General features: G+C 40.5%; 1 protein-coding gene across 18 annotated transcripts in view; it reads left to right on the top strand.

Annotated features, from left to right (window-relative positions):
• SORBS2 (sorbin and SH3 domain containing 2) overlaps positions 1-16,002 on the top strand; it is a 213,000-nt gene that overhangs the window by 143,041 nt on the left and 53,957 nt on the right. For 11 of the 18 annotated variants that reach the window (XM_010835788.1, XM_010835789.1, XM_010835797.1 and 8 more), the window contains 5 exons: positions 1,883-1,949; positions 2,862-2,906; positions 5,402-5,591; positions 7,711-7,825; positions 15,620-15,778. In XM_010835788.1, the coding sequence (XP_010834090.1) occupies positions 1,883-1,949; positions 2,862-2,906; positions 5,402-5,591; positions 7,711-7,825; positions 15,620-15,778 (576 nt within the window). The remainder of the gene's footprint in view (positions 1-1,882; positions 1,950-2,861; positions 2,907-5,401; positions 5,592-7,710; positions 7,826-15,619; positions 15,779-16,002) is intronic. The other 7 variants (XM_010835798.1, XM_010835801.1, XM_010835793.1 and 4 more) reach the window with 3 other exon arrangements.

Below are 16,002 nucleotides of genomic sequence, written 5' to 3'. Positions count from 1 at the left end.
ATTTAGTTACTATAGACAGAACAGTCATGTTTCTTACCGGAATAACCCTGGAAGAGCTGAGGTGAACAGCTTGCCAAGCAAAATCTTGATTATGATTATAAGGCATAGGCACCCATTTACAGGTATACTATTAGGCAGACTTCCATCCAAAAACCTAGGTCATCCATTCTTTTATTCTGTAAATATTTGAGATTTTCTACTATTATGGCTTATGGAACATTTCTTATATTCTAGCCACTGTTTTAGATCTTTTTGCATACACTGTCTCTTTCATTTTCCATAACAATTCTATGATGTGGATATAATTATTTCATCTTAGAGAAAACTGAGGCTCTAAAAGGTTACCTCACTTGCCCAAATTCACATTGCTGGGAAATATTAAACAGTAATTAAAGGAACCAAGAATTGAATCTAGGTTGATCTGACATTAATCTCAGCTTTCCAATGTAGCCTACTGTTTACATTATGTCAAAAGCAGAGTGGATAAGAAGCTTCTGCTTTTAAGGAACTTGCAGTTTAGCACAGCAAATACTGCCAACATTTTATTATTATGTTAAAGGAGTTTTGAAGCAATAGCTAAGTTTTTGGACTTGCTCCAGGACACTAAATTATTTACTATATTCAGTATTTTATTAACTTACACTAGTAAATATCAAATTTTTATTTCTCTAATTCTAAGCCAATGATCAGAATACAGTTTGCATCCAAAATATTGCCCAGTTAATTTTAAAAATAATGTATTGAATAGTATACTAACAAGTTTTTATGGATAATGATAATTATCACCAAAAGGAGTGCAACAAAAAACTATAACTATGAACTATAATTACAAAACTATAGCTTTGATTCAACTTGTTGTTGTTCAGTCACTAAGTTGGGTCCAACTCTTTGTAACCCTGTGAACTGCAGCACACCAGGCTTCCCTGTCCTTCACTGTCTCTCAGAATTTGCTCAGTTTAGCTAATTTTATATAAATAAGCTTGTGGAAATATCAACTACCCAGGGTTGGGCACAACTGTGATCTGGAAAAAAACCATAGCATATAATATTCCAGCTCATCCTAAACTCAAACAAGGGGTAATATGTTTACAAACTGTGGGTCGGTTCAGTTCAGTCACTCAGTCGTGTCCGACTCTTTGCGACCCCATGAATCGCAGCACGCCAGGCCTCCCTGTCCATCACCAACTCCCGGAGTCCACCCAAACCCATGTCCATTGAGTCAGTGATGCCATCCAACCATCTCATCCTCTGTTGTCCCCTTTTCTCCTGCACTCAATCTTTCCCAGCATCAGGGTCTTTTCCAGTGAGTCAGCTCTTCACATGAGGTGGCCAAAGTATTGGAGTTTCAGCTTCAACATCAGTCCTTCCAATGAACACCCAGGACTGATCTCCTTTAGGATGGACTGGTTGGATCTCCTTGCAGTCCAAGGGACTCTCAAGAGCCTTCTCCAACACCACAGTTCAAAAGCATCAATTCTGCGCTCAGCTTTCTTTATAGTCCAACTCTCTCATCCATACATGACCACAGGAAAAACCATAGCCTCGACTAGACGGACCTTTGTTGGCAAAGTAATGTCTCTGCTTTTTAATATGCTGTCTAGTGATATCAGCTTATTGACCAGAAATGTATTAATACATCTTTTGTTACCCAAACAGTATTGACCTGAGTGTTTCAATATTTACTTACATAACAAATCACCAGCCACAGGTGTTAGTTTCTACAAAAATCCCCTGGTCAGTAATGTGATATTGTCATCATGAAATAATAAAGAGAAAATTGTATTACAGAACCGAATCTGCTATGAAAAAGGATAAAATATAGAAAGCGGAACAACGTCTATTTGCGACCAGTTTTGTAACTTTGGGACATTTTCTTTTACAGACAGTTGACAGACCGAAGGACTGGTACAAGACCATGTTTAAGCAAATCCACATGGTACACAAGCCGGGTATGTAGTTCTGTTTTCTGATCAGGTCTTTGTGGGTGGAAGAATAAGTACTCTTCTGTGCAGTTTTGTTTCACACAAAATGTCAAGACTCTAGCAAACTTCATGGCCCTCCCTTCTTTTCAACACTCCTCCTTACTCTTAGTGTTGTGTTAGTCACTCAGTCCTGTCCAATTTTTTGTGACCCCATTGACTGGAGCCTGCCATGTTCCTCTGTCTATGGAATTCTCCAGGCAAGAATACTGGAGTGGGTTACCATTTTCTTCTCCAGAGGATCTTCCCGACCCAGGGATCAAACCTGGGGTCTCCTGCATTGCAAGCAGATTCCTTACCATCTGAGCCACCAGGGAAGCCCTTATTCTTAGATCACCCCTCAATTCCCAGACACCTGTGCTTCTTCTTCACCCCTGAGCTGCCAGAAAGCCTCTTAGAAGATGACCCTCAAGGAGTACCAGAGGTTCTGGCCTTATCCATTCATCCTTCCCTGTTCACAGTATAAACAAGCCTGGCTATTGTCTGCTTAAACAGACTCATGATTCCTCTGTCCTCACAGATCCACCCTGTGTCAAGAGAGTGGGCCATAGCTGGGTCTCACCAAGTTGATAAGAGATCTTTAAAGCACTTACTAAAGGAAATTCATGATCCAGAACAGGTGGAAAGGGGGGGAAAGGACTGACGTCCGTATGCTGTGAAGTGGGCAGCAGAGCAAAGCTGTTACAGCCCAGAAAAGTCAATTTGCAGAGGCCCAGCAAAACAAACCAAAACATAATATTTGAACATTTTAAACTGGTATTATGAACTAGGCAAACCGTGTTAGCTTTCTAACAGATCTGTTGTTTCCCTGAAGTTCTGCCATCTCAATAGGATGTGGTGACCAAATCTGTATTACCATAATATTTATGTTTCATTTTCTAGATGATGACACAGACATGTATAATACTCCTTATACATATAATGCAGGTAGGCTGGTTTCCTTGCTTGCCATGAATACACTGTGCCTTGCCATGCGTGGAAGAACTTACCACTTTTTTTTAACCACTCTGAGTGCACGATTTCAGTTTCTACAATTAGGAAGATGCTTTTGTGCATGTGTCTCTCTCTTTCTTTTCTCAGCATGTGTAACAAAAAAAAGTGGATCTTTTCTCATGCAAATGAGAACTAATACTATTTTATCTGCTTCTTCCCCACTGTTAGTTTATTCTCAGCTTCAGGAATGTTTAACCAAAATATGAAGGACAGCAGGGAAGAACCCACTGTAATAGGGGTACAAAGTAAGATAAAGGTCTCCTTTTATCAGTAAAGAATCCTTACAATTGCGTCAGATCTTTCAGATTACACTTCACTATAAAACAAGTCAAGCAAAGTATTTTGTGACCCTGTCCATGCTTTTGCTCCAAATGCAACCATTCATAGAAAGCTTTTTAAAAATCCCAGTTTGCCAGACCACTCTTCTGACTCAGTTGCCAGTGGTCATGATGGAACGGCTTCAGCCCTGGGCGTTTCCACTAGTGTTTCTGTGAGCTGGTGTCTTGGGAATGGCTGCAGGCTAGAATGAGGGGCCCCTAAAAAATGTTTCTGATTACAGCTGTCTTCTAAATATCACATCGGGGGATCCTGCACAGGGCCTCCAGTTACTTGCCAGTTCCGGGCTCAGGACTACAGCACTGTGTCTGTATTCCCCTCTTATAGCAGGCTTGGGGGCCTACGTCCCCTTTGGCAGCTGCGGCCTCCTCTCAGTGTCCCCTGGGTCAGCCTGGCCCCTGAACTAGATGAGGTTGCCCTCTCTGTGACACTTGAAGGCCAGCACTTGGGCCTTTTTAACTGTTGAGGATTTTGCTACTAGCGTCCAAGGACAAATAGAGAAAAAAAAAATACAAGCAGAACAAGCTCAACAAGCTGCAAGAATCTGGCTTTCAGCCCTCACTCCTCTAGATGATAACAGGCGACCGCCTAAGAGTCCCTCAACTTTTATATCCTGGTCAGAGGTACTCCCAACTCCCCTCTTGGGTTTAGCCTGTTAAAATGCAAAACCCAAATGAGAAAATTTCAAAGATCTTATTGACTTTATATGACAATTCATGAATCAGGTGGCATTCAATCTAGCAGACAGAAAGGACCTCCTAGGAGCTGAACACAAGGAAAGAATTTAAATAGGCAGAGGGAAGCAGGAACAAGAAGTCATACCAAGGAGAAAAACCAGCCCGTTGCTAGAAGGTCACTCTCCTTGAGGGGAGGGTAGAGGTCTGTCAGGCAGAGTGTCTAACTCATGCTGACCAGGCAACTTCTGATGGACTGGTTTAAGATTCTGTTTCTGGGAGAGTCAAAACTGTAACTAAGTTAAGTCTCGGTTTCATGACGTGGGGCTTAGCATGAGTGACTCCATTTTGGGTCTGTTTTGTTCTTAAAAAGCACTGTGGGACTGAAGCAAAACAAAGTGTAGAGACTGTATCTTATTTGTCATAGCCAATGTGCATGGGCTTCCAAGAGAAGCAGAGGAGTGAAATTAGTAATAGCTCAAAAGACTGAGGTGGCAGGAAATTCAGAATTTTTATAATTATTTTTCATACTGAGGTTTGCATCCATGAATAATTAACAAATTGAACAGCAGTTACCTATCAACTCACAGAGCCCTTTAGAGAGCTTTACCATTTAATCCGTAGACAAAGCAACTCTAGTCAGTCTCTTCCCCTTTTACTAACCTTGTATGGTGCTGTTCTATGCTTTGCACTTTCTGCCTCTTTTTTTCCTCTGCTATCTCCACAACCTCTTCCCCTACCAGCCCAAACCGATCCTTCAGGGCTCACTCTAGTGCCCTAGGTTTTTTATATCTTCTCCAACTATCAACCATCTTCTAAAATCTTAATTCCTAATATAAGTTTCCGCATGTGGCCTTTATCATATGTAACCAATTATTTTCAATCATAATTCTAATCATGTCTCTTTTCCAGAGATGTACTATGAGCTTATTGAGGGTTTAAGTTTCCTTATGCCTTGCACAGCATGTAGATAACTTGCTCAATATTTTATATGATTGTAATTAACATGTCAATTACTATATACAAATCAAAGCTTCTAAAGTAACAGAAGATAATTGGAAACGTGTTATTAGTTTACATTATCCTGGAGCAAATTTGCTAAGTATCTGTAAGTCTGTTTCTAGTACCAGTCTGAATTATTACTAATTCCATAATAATTGATGAGGATTCACTGTAACCAATGCTTGTGCCTATAGTACATTAATGAATTAATAATGATTAATAGTATTAATCAATCAAGAGCATATCATTCAATGCATGCATTATGAGTATGTTTACCGATAATAATCTTGGTAAAATCATGGGATATTTTGTAAATAAATAGAAGAATTTTTATTTATTACAAATAGTTTAATGCACTTTAAAAGCGTTACTTGTCTCTGTTCTTTTCTTGTTCTGCCGTGCTGTGCTTCCCGACAGGCCTATACAACTCGCCCTACAGTACCCAGTCACATCCTGCTGCCAAGACCCAGACCTACAGACCGCTCTCCAAGAGCCACTCCGACAACGGCACCAATGCGTTTAAGGATGCTTCGTCCCCCGTCCCTCCCCCGCCCATTCCTCCTCCGGTTCCACCATTTCGAGCAAGAGATCGGTCTTCAACAGAAAAGTAAGGCTTTCCCCCTCAAAGTGCCCAACAGTGAGTTTAGGATAAAACTAATTCCACACAGCATTCAGCAGAAGAATCGGTGCTTACCTTACGAGATAGTTTGTGTATAACCTTCTACATATCATCTTATTAATCAGTAAAGGTGCCATGGTGACCTCCTCTATCAAGAGTGCAGCAAACACTTGCCTCATAATATCCTAGTCACCTTAGTTAGACTTGAAGTAACTGAGCGCCATCTCCACTCTTTGATCAATAAATGCATATGACAAACAGAAATAATGGACACCCACTCCCTTTGGCATAGCAGGTCAGAGACTATGCAGTTAAATTTCAGGTTCCCCAAACTGTTAGGACTATTAATGATTTAAAATTTCCCCTCTGATATCCAAAAGTACAGAAAAGGTTATTCATAAGTAAGGCATTAGTTAACAGGTGTCCACCTATGACTCATTTCTACACACTAATTTTAATTTCCCCACTGAAATAATTTACAGAAACTATTTAAACAAAAATAAAAATTTATAAACACACTTTTATTGTGCCATTTTTATTAGGATGATGACTAATAGCCCTACTTATAGGTAACCTTCATTGAGACCTCACTACGAGCACTCATCTAAGTACTTTTCCTGTATAATATTACTTAATTCTGAACACAACCCAATGAGACATGCTCTATTTTAAACCTATTTTAGAGAGGAAAAAAACTGTAGTTTCAAAAATCAAAGTAAGTTGCTCAACTCATGCTGCTAGTATGTCCAAGCCAGACTCACACTTGGCTCTGACTAAAGTCACAGCTCATTCCATACTAGCAATAATAAATAAAAATGTAATGATTATTTAGTATTAATGTGGTTATTAAGCATCCATCTAACTGACCCATTCCAGAAATTATATTCAACACCCTGCTGTACCATGAAGAGTAACTGACGATCAAATAGGTTACAAGACAGCACAAAGACAAGACATACATTATATGTGAAGAGATTCGACTTTAATGCCATCTCTTCATGATTATTATATGTTTACAGGTATGATATCTTAAATTTGAGAAATAATAGTCTAGACACAAAACAGTATCTCTACCATAAAGAACCAAGATTAACTCAGACTTAAATGTATTATTTGTCCTATATGTCTAGTAAAAATTAATCTTTCCTTAAGAAACATGGTAATCCCTTAACATTTTCTAGAATGCTTTCTTCTCTGCCAAATAGTGCTCATCAATTTACTAGAAAGCCAGGACCTGCTTTCCCCTAGCTCTCCTGTCTTGCAGAATATGAGTGTCTCCAACCTCGCACAGAGTCAGAATTTCATCCTGTTCCATGGGCCAGAACTGCCCCCATCTATAGGCAGAAAATTCTTCTTCCTCAAAAGTGATCCTCCCAAAGGAAGCCTTCTTCAGCCTCAGCTACCTAGAAGAGTTTTACTTTTGAAGTCCCTCTTTGACTGCCTCTTGAAGGATGTTAGTTCAGGAAAAAGAGCTGACTCCAAGGTCTCCTATGCACAGAATAGATACCAGGCTCTGGTTTCTCAAGGGTAAAACCATGGAGGGTCTAGCCTGTCACACAATTTGCTCCTACGGACAGCAACCCAAGTGAAACTTTTGCACTTTTTGCAGACAGACTACGATGCCCTTTGCAAGATAAACAAGATCAAACACGACGTGTACATTACTCCCTGTCACTTCAGATCAAGGACGCCAGGTCACAGAGTGATGGGATAAACTCACAGGACTTAATGGCGGGTAGCCGCCACTTACTCTAAACACAAACATACACAGCTGCTATTTGTGACCCCGGGGTTCACTAGCACATCACTGTCTGCATATCTATTGCACAGACCCCTTGTGTAACGTACTGAACCAGCAGGAGGCACATCCTTGTAGGAAAAAAAACAGAGGAACATACAACATGAAAACAAAGAAATGGCTTTCTTTAAATCATTTATGTAAAACAGAACATACATGTGATTTTTTTTTTCAGCATAACATTTTATCCTGAGACACTTTTAAAAAGTCTGTATCATAATTAACTTTGAAAACAGATATTCAGTGGTTTTATCCATGGCTTTAAGCATAGAGAATGATTTTAATGTGTAACTTGTTGTTGATTTCTAGGCATGACTGGGATCCTCCAGACAGAAAAGTAGACACAAGGAAATTTCGTTCTGAGCCGAGGAGTATTTTTGAATATGAACCTGGGAAGTCCTCCATTCTGCAGCATGAGAGACCAGTAAGCACTTGTCATTAAACAGAATGCCAGTTCTCTAGGCTTCCTGGGTTCCCAAATAAACCTGAACTTCATATTGTTTAGCAATTTTTATCACCAAGGTAATTTATTTAGTTGGCATTATTAAAAAATCATGCTTGTTGTACATCATGACTTGTGCATCTTATCTCAGAATCAAAGATGCACTCACTATTATACTGTCCCTACCCACCAAATATAGGACTCATTGGCATGGAACTATAACTATGCCTAATCATGATCCTGAATTTAATTTTTTTTTAAAGTAAAAGAACACTCAAATGCTGCACTAAATTGCCCATCTACATTGCCAGTGAGAACAATCATTCTTGGACCTCTCTGATACAAAGGGATCAAGCAGTTCCATCCCTTCGTTTCCATTATTGGTTTCTTAATATTTCTTTGACTTCAAGGGAAATTTTCCAAATGCCCGTTTTTATAACAATTGTTTTAATTGATTCTTATTAAATCTCTCTCAGGTTACCAAGCCTCAAGTCTCCTGACTGATTGTCAATCTAATGGATCAAGATTATATTTAACTTTGCAGCATTTTTTCCAATTATATGTTTTAATTATCTGCAAAGGAAAAGATCTATAAAGTTGAAAATAACCGCATGTCTCCTCAAAGTGCAGTTTAACAAACAGGCTCTTCCTTGGCCCTCTTAATTCCCCTAATCCTCCTTTCTGAGTCCTCTGCTTTCCCTCCTCGACCAATGCCTTCAGGATCTCTTTGAAATTATGAAATTCCTCTGCGTCATTTCTATCAAAACCTGCTTCTAGAGAAACAATTGTGCAGTTTACTCTTGTCCTTGTCTTGAAAGAATGTTAGGTGTCAGTGAACAGAAAATAGAGAGTTTTCTTTGTTAGTGTCTTTAAGAGTACCCAGGAAGCCACATCATTATATATAAGGTCAGCCCTGAAATTTGATTAGAAACCGTTGCGCACCACACCCAAGATGAGTGTCCTTGATTTAGTTTTCAAGCCCTGTATTTATGCTTATATTCTTGAGAAACATGTTCCAGAACCTTATAATCACATAATTCATACAGGATATTTTTCTAAACCTTCTTTGCTTTTCTTCAAATTAACTTGTATCTTTTAGAGAAACAGGACTTTACCAGAAAAACTGAAAGAAAAAAAAAAAAAAAATGAACACCACTGAATTGCAGGTTCCACTGCAAACATATAACTCATTCACTAAGTTATATGATATAATATCATGATCTTTGAAATTTTTAGGATGAGAACTAATATCATGGTCTTTGAAAATTTTAGGATGAGAACCATGAATTCACCATTGCATAAAATGGAAAAGATCAAAATCATCATGCAATATGAGCCTCAGATTTAAATGTAGTTACTAAAACATTAATGATCATTCTAACAATGTCTGAGACCCTTAGGATGATGGGGGTTGTTACTGTCCCGGAATGCTTTTGCAGCTTTGGTGTCAGGAAACAGGATTGATTTTGGAAGCTGTCCATCAGGATATTTCTAGTATTTACTCATGCAACAAAATTTATGAAGCACCACCTATGTGCTAGACATTGGATTAGGTGCAGGGGACATGGCAATGAGCAAGACATAGTCTTTACCTCAAGGAACCTGGAGTCTGTTTAACCAATATGCAGAGTAGACCCACATTTGTAAGAAGTAGACCATCTCCAGTGTGGTTAAAACGGAGACACACAGAATGAATTTGCCCCCCTCAATAGCTTATTCACAGGCCCTGTCATTGTGAATGAAATGTCCCTTTAGTCATGTCTTTGGGTTAATGCCTTGAAGACTCCAAGTTTAAAAACAGCAATGACAAAAGCAGTAGCAATAGTTGTAGCTCCTTACTGAGCACTTACTTAAGATGTCAGGCCTTGTAATTCATGCCTTATTACCATATAATGATCCCAACAATTGTATGAAGTAAATGTATGGAATTCCCATTTTACAGGTAGAGAGACTGAACACTTGTTAAGCAACCTTGCCCAGCTTCCCGTGGCTGGTTAGCACTGCACCTGGGAGCTGAGCCCACAGACTCACACCTGGTGCATTTCATCACCTGCACAATGCTAAACTGCAAACACATTTAGCTAGTAGTCATTATCACCTTAATTAGATGATTTGATTAACTATTTTATAGTATAAGTTAATTTGTTCATTTATAATAAATTCGTGTCCTGGATTTATTTGACCAGCAACCTGGGCCCCGAGTATTGTAGTTAAGACACAAAACCAATACACCCAGTATACTGAACTAGTTCTAAAAGGAATGGAAAGATCTGGAGGGCAGGTGTGGTTGAAGATTCGGATATTGATAGCTCTCTGCTGCCACAGGAAAAGGGCAGTGAAAGGAACCTAGAAACTTGGGCAAAAGTGAGAATGGATATCTCATGAAGAAACAGAAAGAACCAAAATGTTTATGCCTCCTAAACAATTTTGCTGAGGGCCAGCCTTATGCAAGATGATCTCAGCCAGTCATCTGTATCATTTTGGCCAGGCTTTTTATTATAGGGCTCAGCTAGTCTAGTATCTTCTTCTTTTCATCAACCCTGAATCCATTCCAATTGCCTCTCTAAATCAGGAAAAAAAAGGGGGGGCAGTGGTGCCATAGGGCATGATTGCAGAGATTGGCTATGTCTTGATATTTTGATAGAGTTTACATAAGATTTGAGACTGTCTTAGACACACGAGAGAGAGGATAGGGAGCAGGTTTGCTAAATAAGAGGGATGGGACAGCAAATGGACAGCAGGTAAGCTATGAGGTTTAGCACTCTCACGTCTACTCCAAGACAGTTTGTGAGCATTCCTTTGCTCTTTTCATCTTTAATTTCTGTAAAGTATACAACCACAGCTAGGGTACTCTTTGCTTCTCTTTTGAATTCCAAGATGACGCCATCATCTGCCCAGTCTTCCCAAATTGTCATCTTGGATTCCCCTCTCCCCAACCATCTCAAAGTCCTGCCTTCTGGAAGAAGCGCCACTGCCCTTCTCTGTCCATCTGGCCCACCACTGTCCACATCTGGATTACAATGTCAGCCACTAACTCATTTCCCTAATTCTCCAATCTCGTCTCTACACCATAGCTATGACAACCCTAGAAAGCCTCTTGCTCAAAACTTTCTCCTGGCTCTCAAGGGTCCTTAGAGCAAAGCCAAGTTCCTTAACATAATACACAAAAAACCTCGTAGTCTGGCCCCGCTGACCTCTGCAGCCCCGAGTATCTCCCTGCCCTTCCTGTCTCACCACATTGCAGCTCTACAGAGAGCTCTGCATGCCTCCTCCCTGAACCTCTGTCCAGCTGCCCCTTGGCCAGGAATGCTCTCTCTGCCACCTCTTTCCTCCCGTGGAAAGTCCCATATCTCCTGCTCAGCCTGGCTCACTTCGCCCAGGGCACCACCCTAACTTCTAGACACCAGATGCCTGCTTCCCCTGCTGTGAGGAGCCCTCCTAAAGCACGCTGCACTGCCCCTCACCACCCTGAATTGTAACAGCCTGCTCACTTGTCTGTGTCCCTCATTAGACTTTAAGCTCCTTGAAGGCATAGACCATATCTGGTGCACCAGTTGAATCCCTAGCACCTAGAGCAATGCCTGGCACAGGGTAGGTGCTCAGTGAACACACATTGAATTAATAATAAGGGAATGGGGATAGGTTTTACCCTTGGAGTTAGTGGTCAAGTTGGTGGGATGGAATCCTTGTTCTGTTGCTTATCTGTGAAGTCTGTATGATTCTAGGGACGAAAGGCACCCCCGGTCTCCATCAAAGCACACACGAGGGGTCCCACACACTGCTGTTAGTAACTGTGGTTTCCTGATTCCCTGGCACATGAAGTGGGGAGAGGAGACAGTGCTATCTGAACAGAAGTCCTCTCCCAGACCCTGGCCAAAGGGATCCTCCTCTTCCTTAGAAATCAATGGAATGTATATTCATATTCTTTAATAGGAAAGTAAAAATGAATACAGTTTTTTGGAAGTGCCTGCATTCTCAACTGACTATAAATTCAGGAATGACGATTAAATGGCCCTAATGTTTGATCTAGAAAAGTACTCTGCAGTCACCAAGAATTTATCTTAAACTGACTTGAACCACAGTTTATTCCACGAGACAATTATATAAACTCTCTCCTGGGATTATATTGATAAAAATTCTACATCCTCTCTGGCTTGGATATATTTACAGGTGAACCACGTTAAATTCAATTAAGCACTGGTTTAGAACACCTTTCCCACTCCAGTACTCTTGCCTGGAAAATCCCATGGACGGAGGAGCCTGGGAGGCTGCAGTCCGTGGAGTCGCGACTGAGCGACTTCACTGTCACTTTTCACTTTCATGTATTGGAGAAGGAAATGGCAACCCACTCCAATGTTCTTGCCTGGAGAATCCCAGGGATGGCGGAGCCTGGTGGGCTGCCATCTATGGGGTCGCATAGAGTCGGACACGACTGAAGTGACTTAGCAGCAGCAGCAGCAGAACACCTTTATGCTTGAAAATAGAAAATAACGTGGAGATGTAATCTTTCTCTACGATAACTAAACCCACACATGATAAAGTGAGCAAACAATCACTGAAAATACAGTGCAGAGTTGAAATGCAACGTAAATCCTCAGTGAAGTTAAACTTCTTTAGCAGTGAAGATTGTCACTAGAAGCTTAAGCTATAAAAATTGAGAGTTTCATCTGTTGGTTTAAATCATAAAAAATTGTCCTAACAATGTGTAGAGCATTTACTGTGGAATCTCAGTAAATATAAAACATAGTAGCCAATATCATTAAAGCTTAAAAGTCTAATGAGCCTAAGTTATAAAGAACCAAATGACAGTGGCAATTTCTTTTTGTTCAGAACTGCAAATAGAAACCCCATGCCTGCAATAAGAATACTGAGAACAGGAGAATTTTTATAATCTGAAAAGCAGCACAATGCAACTATAGAAAACAAACCTTGAAAAATAGGTTACCTTTAAATAAGAATTGTATGTGATGCATAGTTTTCAGTTTTCTTACACACCTTCCTCATGCGCTGTTGACCCAGCGTTCACTGTGAGCACAGGTGTGCTGCGTTTTTCACAATCAGACGAGACCCAAGGAGGGTAGAAAGAGGTGCAGCAGTATTGCGGCTCTTCTGTTGTCTTGTATGAGCATGGTTGTGCTTCCTAAATAGTTCTGAGTGTTAACATTTGTGTTGAACAATTGAAAATACTTGATTCACTCATGGAAAGTGTTGTTTTGTGGGATCATGAGTATGTCTGTCTGTCTGTGGGCTGACCATCCGAATGTGTATCACTGACTTCCATGAGGCCCCTGTGTGCCTTAGGGTGACTCTAGGTTGCTACATAATACATTTAATTCTTGCCTGATTCAAAAGGTCAACCTCAGCAAAGAGAAAATTCCAGTTCTGCCACTTAGCATTTCTTTACCTGGCAGGCTCTGCTCAAGCCTGTGCCTTTCATTACGTCCCAAAGTTAGGGATAACTGCTAATGATCATTGTTCGGCGGGCGGTGGACAGGGGGGCGAGGTTCTCTTCTAATTTCTATTAGCATGTGCCCATTGAAACAGTAAATTGAAGTTTTATTCTACAAAATTATGTCATGGGAAGTTGGTGCTCTAAGGTGGGATGCGGGATGGTAGATAGTATTCTCCCTTTTCCCTAGTCTATCATTGAAATAGATTTCTATAAGTCAGAACTTAGTATATTTGTTTGCTGTATATATATACTTTTAAGGTGGAAATCAGAGTGAAGTTGTAACCACTGGAAAATATACTTATTTGTTTGGTAAATTTGCTGCCCTCTACTGTTCAAAACGTTTTTTAAACAAATGTTTTCTCTTAAGAGAAGCTTCTGTCTCCCCTTAACAAAAATAAAGTATCGTACATGAAAACAGAGATTATAAAATCAAGAATTAACAATATTATTAAAGGTGTAGCATGAGAAACAGCGAGATTTTAAAAAGTTAAAGATTATTCTCCTCTGGAACCAGTACTGGGCCTCTTACACACAGAACAAAATTACTGGAAAATTCTAATATCATTTACCCTAAAAATCAGCTCCAGCCAAACTATTCCACAACATGCCTACATGCTGCAGCTATAATCTAAATGATAATTGGAGAAAAATAATATTTTAGTACAATCAAAATCTCAATGACTACTTTTGCACTATCAACTCAGAAATAAATTGAAACAGGTTTTTTAATTAAGGAAATGGTAAATTAGTTACCAGAATATTTTCTGTCCATTTCATTACTTCTGAAATGTAAACCAAACATAATGCTTACTAGAAGGAGAATACATCTCAAGATATCTGCAGCATTTTTCATAGTAATCATACAGTGTTTTCCATAATGTTATAATAGTAAAGGATAACAATATTTGAAAAGAAAGAAGTCTCAGCACTGTGTTTGTCCAGGCACAAGCTTTGTGACACCGCCATAACTAGTATCATAGTGTGTTTTGACTCACTTAGCACCCCATCGTAAATGTGTTACAAGGTTACTACATGGTCTTTATCACTTTGTTCACCACATATTTTGGGTATTGTAGGCCATTTCACTCTTCTGTTATGATGTCTCAGACTTTTTCTATCACTGCCTGTAACTACTATCACAATCTCAGAAAATACTGAAATAAAAAGCACATCTGTTAAAAGACTTTGGATATAATTGATTATTAAATACAGACCGTGTGTTATTAACAAAACTATTGGGAATGCAACAGGCCAACAAAACACTTGGACAAGCGAGGCTCCAACATTGGCTTCTGTTCGAATATGGCGTACCTCAGAGGTTGTAGAGCACTTCTTCTGGAGCTGACGTGCAGTTACTCAGTGTGGGTCCTTGAGAGCTTTAGGGATTGGAAGAGACTATAACGATCCGCTTTGAGGCTATGAGCACATCACAGACCTCTTGGACTATGTCCTCTCCTGGCCCAGGTGAATGGCTTTTAGAAAACAGGAGCTTTTTTTTCTCCCGACTTAAAATACTATCATCCAGCTGCTCCACATTTAATTAGTGTCATGTAATGGAGCAGGAAATGCCAACCCACTCCAGCACTGTTGCCTGGAGAATCCCACAGACAGAGAGGATCCTGGCCGATTACGGTCCATGGCGTCACAAAAGAGCCAGACACAACTTAGCCGCTAAACAGTGAATTCTCATAAAAGTCATAACCCACACGTAGTACTTTAAGCATCCCTTTTGAATGTAAAATCAGTAGCCTGAATCAGTCTGGTCAGGCATGTATTATTTAAAAGCATTAAGGATATTGCTGGGTAAAGTAAATGCTCTTTTTTTTTTTTCTGTTATCAAAGCAATTGTATATATTTTCTGAACCTGCTTATATTTAACAGTCCTAGTTTTTGTGCCTTAAATATGACATTCAGAAACCACTGGAGAGGTGAAAGTCAACTATAAAAAAAAATTTTTTTTCAGTTTTTCTCTAGAATGTTAACCAGGGTTGGATTTTCTCTCTTCCCCAACCCTTGACTGACCATATGAAAAGCCCCTCCCCACCCACATCCATGTCTCTAGCTCAAGGTGGACAGGTAGGTGATACTTGGGGTATCATAAAACGTGACCTTTCTTCGCTTTGTGAAGGCTCTCCACACTGTCTTCAGTGTTCTGGATCAGTCCTAAATTATCTGGGGGCCCCTGGGGCATTTACTTTCCTGGAACGTTTTCTTCTGCCTGACTTAAGGCGGGACAGGACGCACTGCTAGCTGGCGTCCTGTTGGCTCCCACCAAGAACCTCTATCTAATGAATCAGTTTGTCCTTCACCCCTTTTTCTTGCAGCCCCCTCTCCCAACCACTCCGACACCTGTTCCAAGGGACCCTGGCCGGAAGCCAATTTCTATGTCACCCTGCGGAGAAGTAACTGGTAGCCCCTCCCCTCCGCCCAGGACCAGTATCCCCGCACCAAGCCCGTGCGCCCCGGCTCTCTCCCCCATCCGGGTGAGCTCCTTCCTTCTTTAACTCACGCCGTCCGTCGGGAAGTTCAGGTGTAGCCCTTGTTCCCCAGAAGCTGAGAAGATAATCAGAGGCTGGCTACTCACCGTCACCCCCCACCTTGCTGCCCTTTTCTCTCCCACTGAGACTTCCGGGTTCCTCATGTCCAGGGCCGCTAACAATCTCCCAGCACTGCTCACTCCTCCCCCGACATTGTATCTCTTCCCACG

The sequence above is a fragment of the Bison bison genome, unplaced genomic scaffold (genome assembly GCF_000754665.1).
Source record: "Bison bison bison isolate TAMUID 2011002044 unplaced genomic scaffold, Bison_UMD1.0 scf7180017864050, whole genome shotgun sequence".
Lineage (NCBI taxonomy): Eukaryota > Metazoa > Chordata > Mammalia > Artiodactyla > Bovidae > Bison > Bison bison.
Note: the sequence above shows the minus strand (reverse complement) of the source record. Positions and strands in the feature narration are given on the sequence as shown.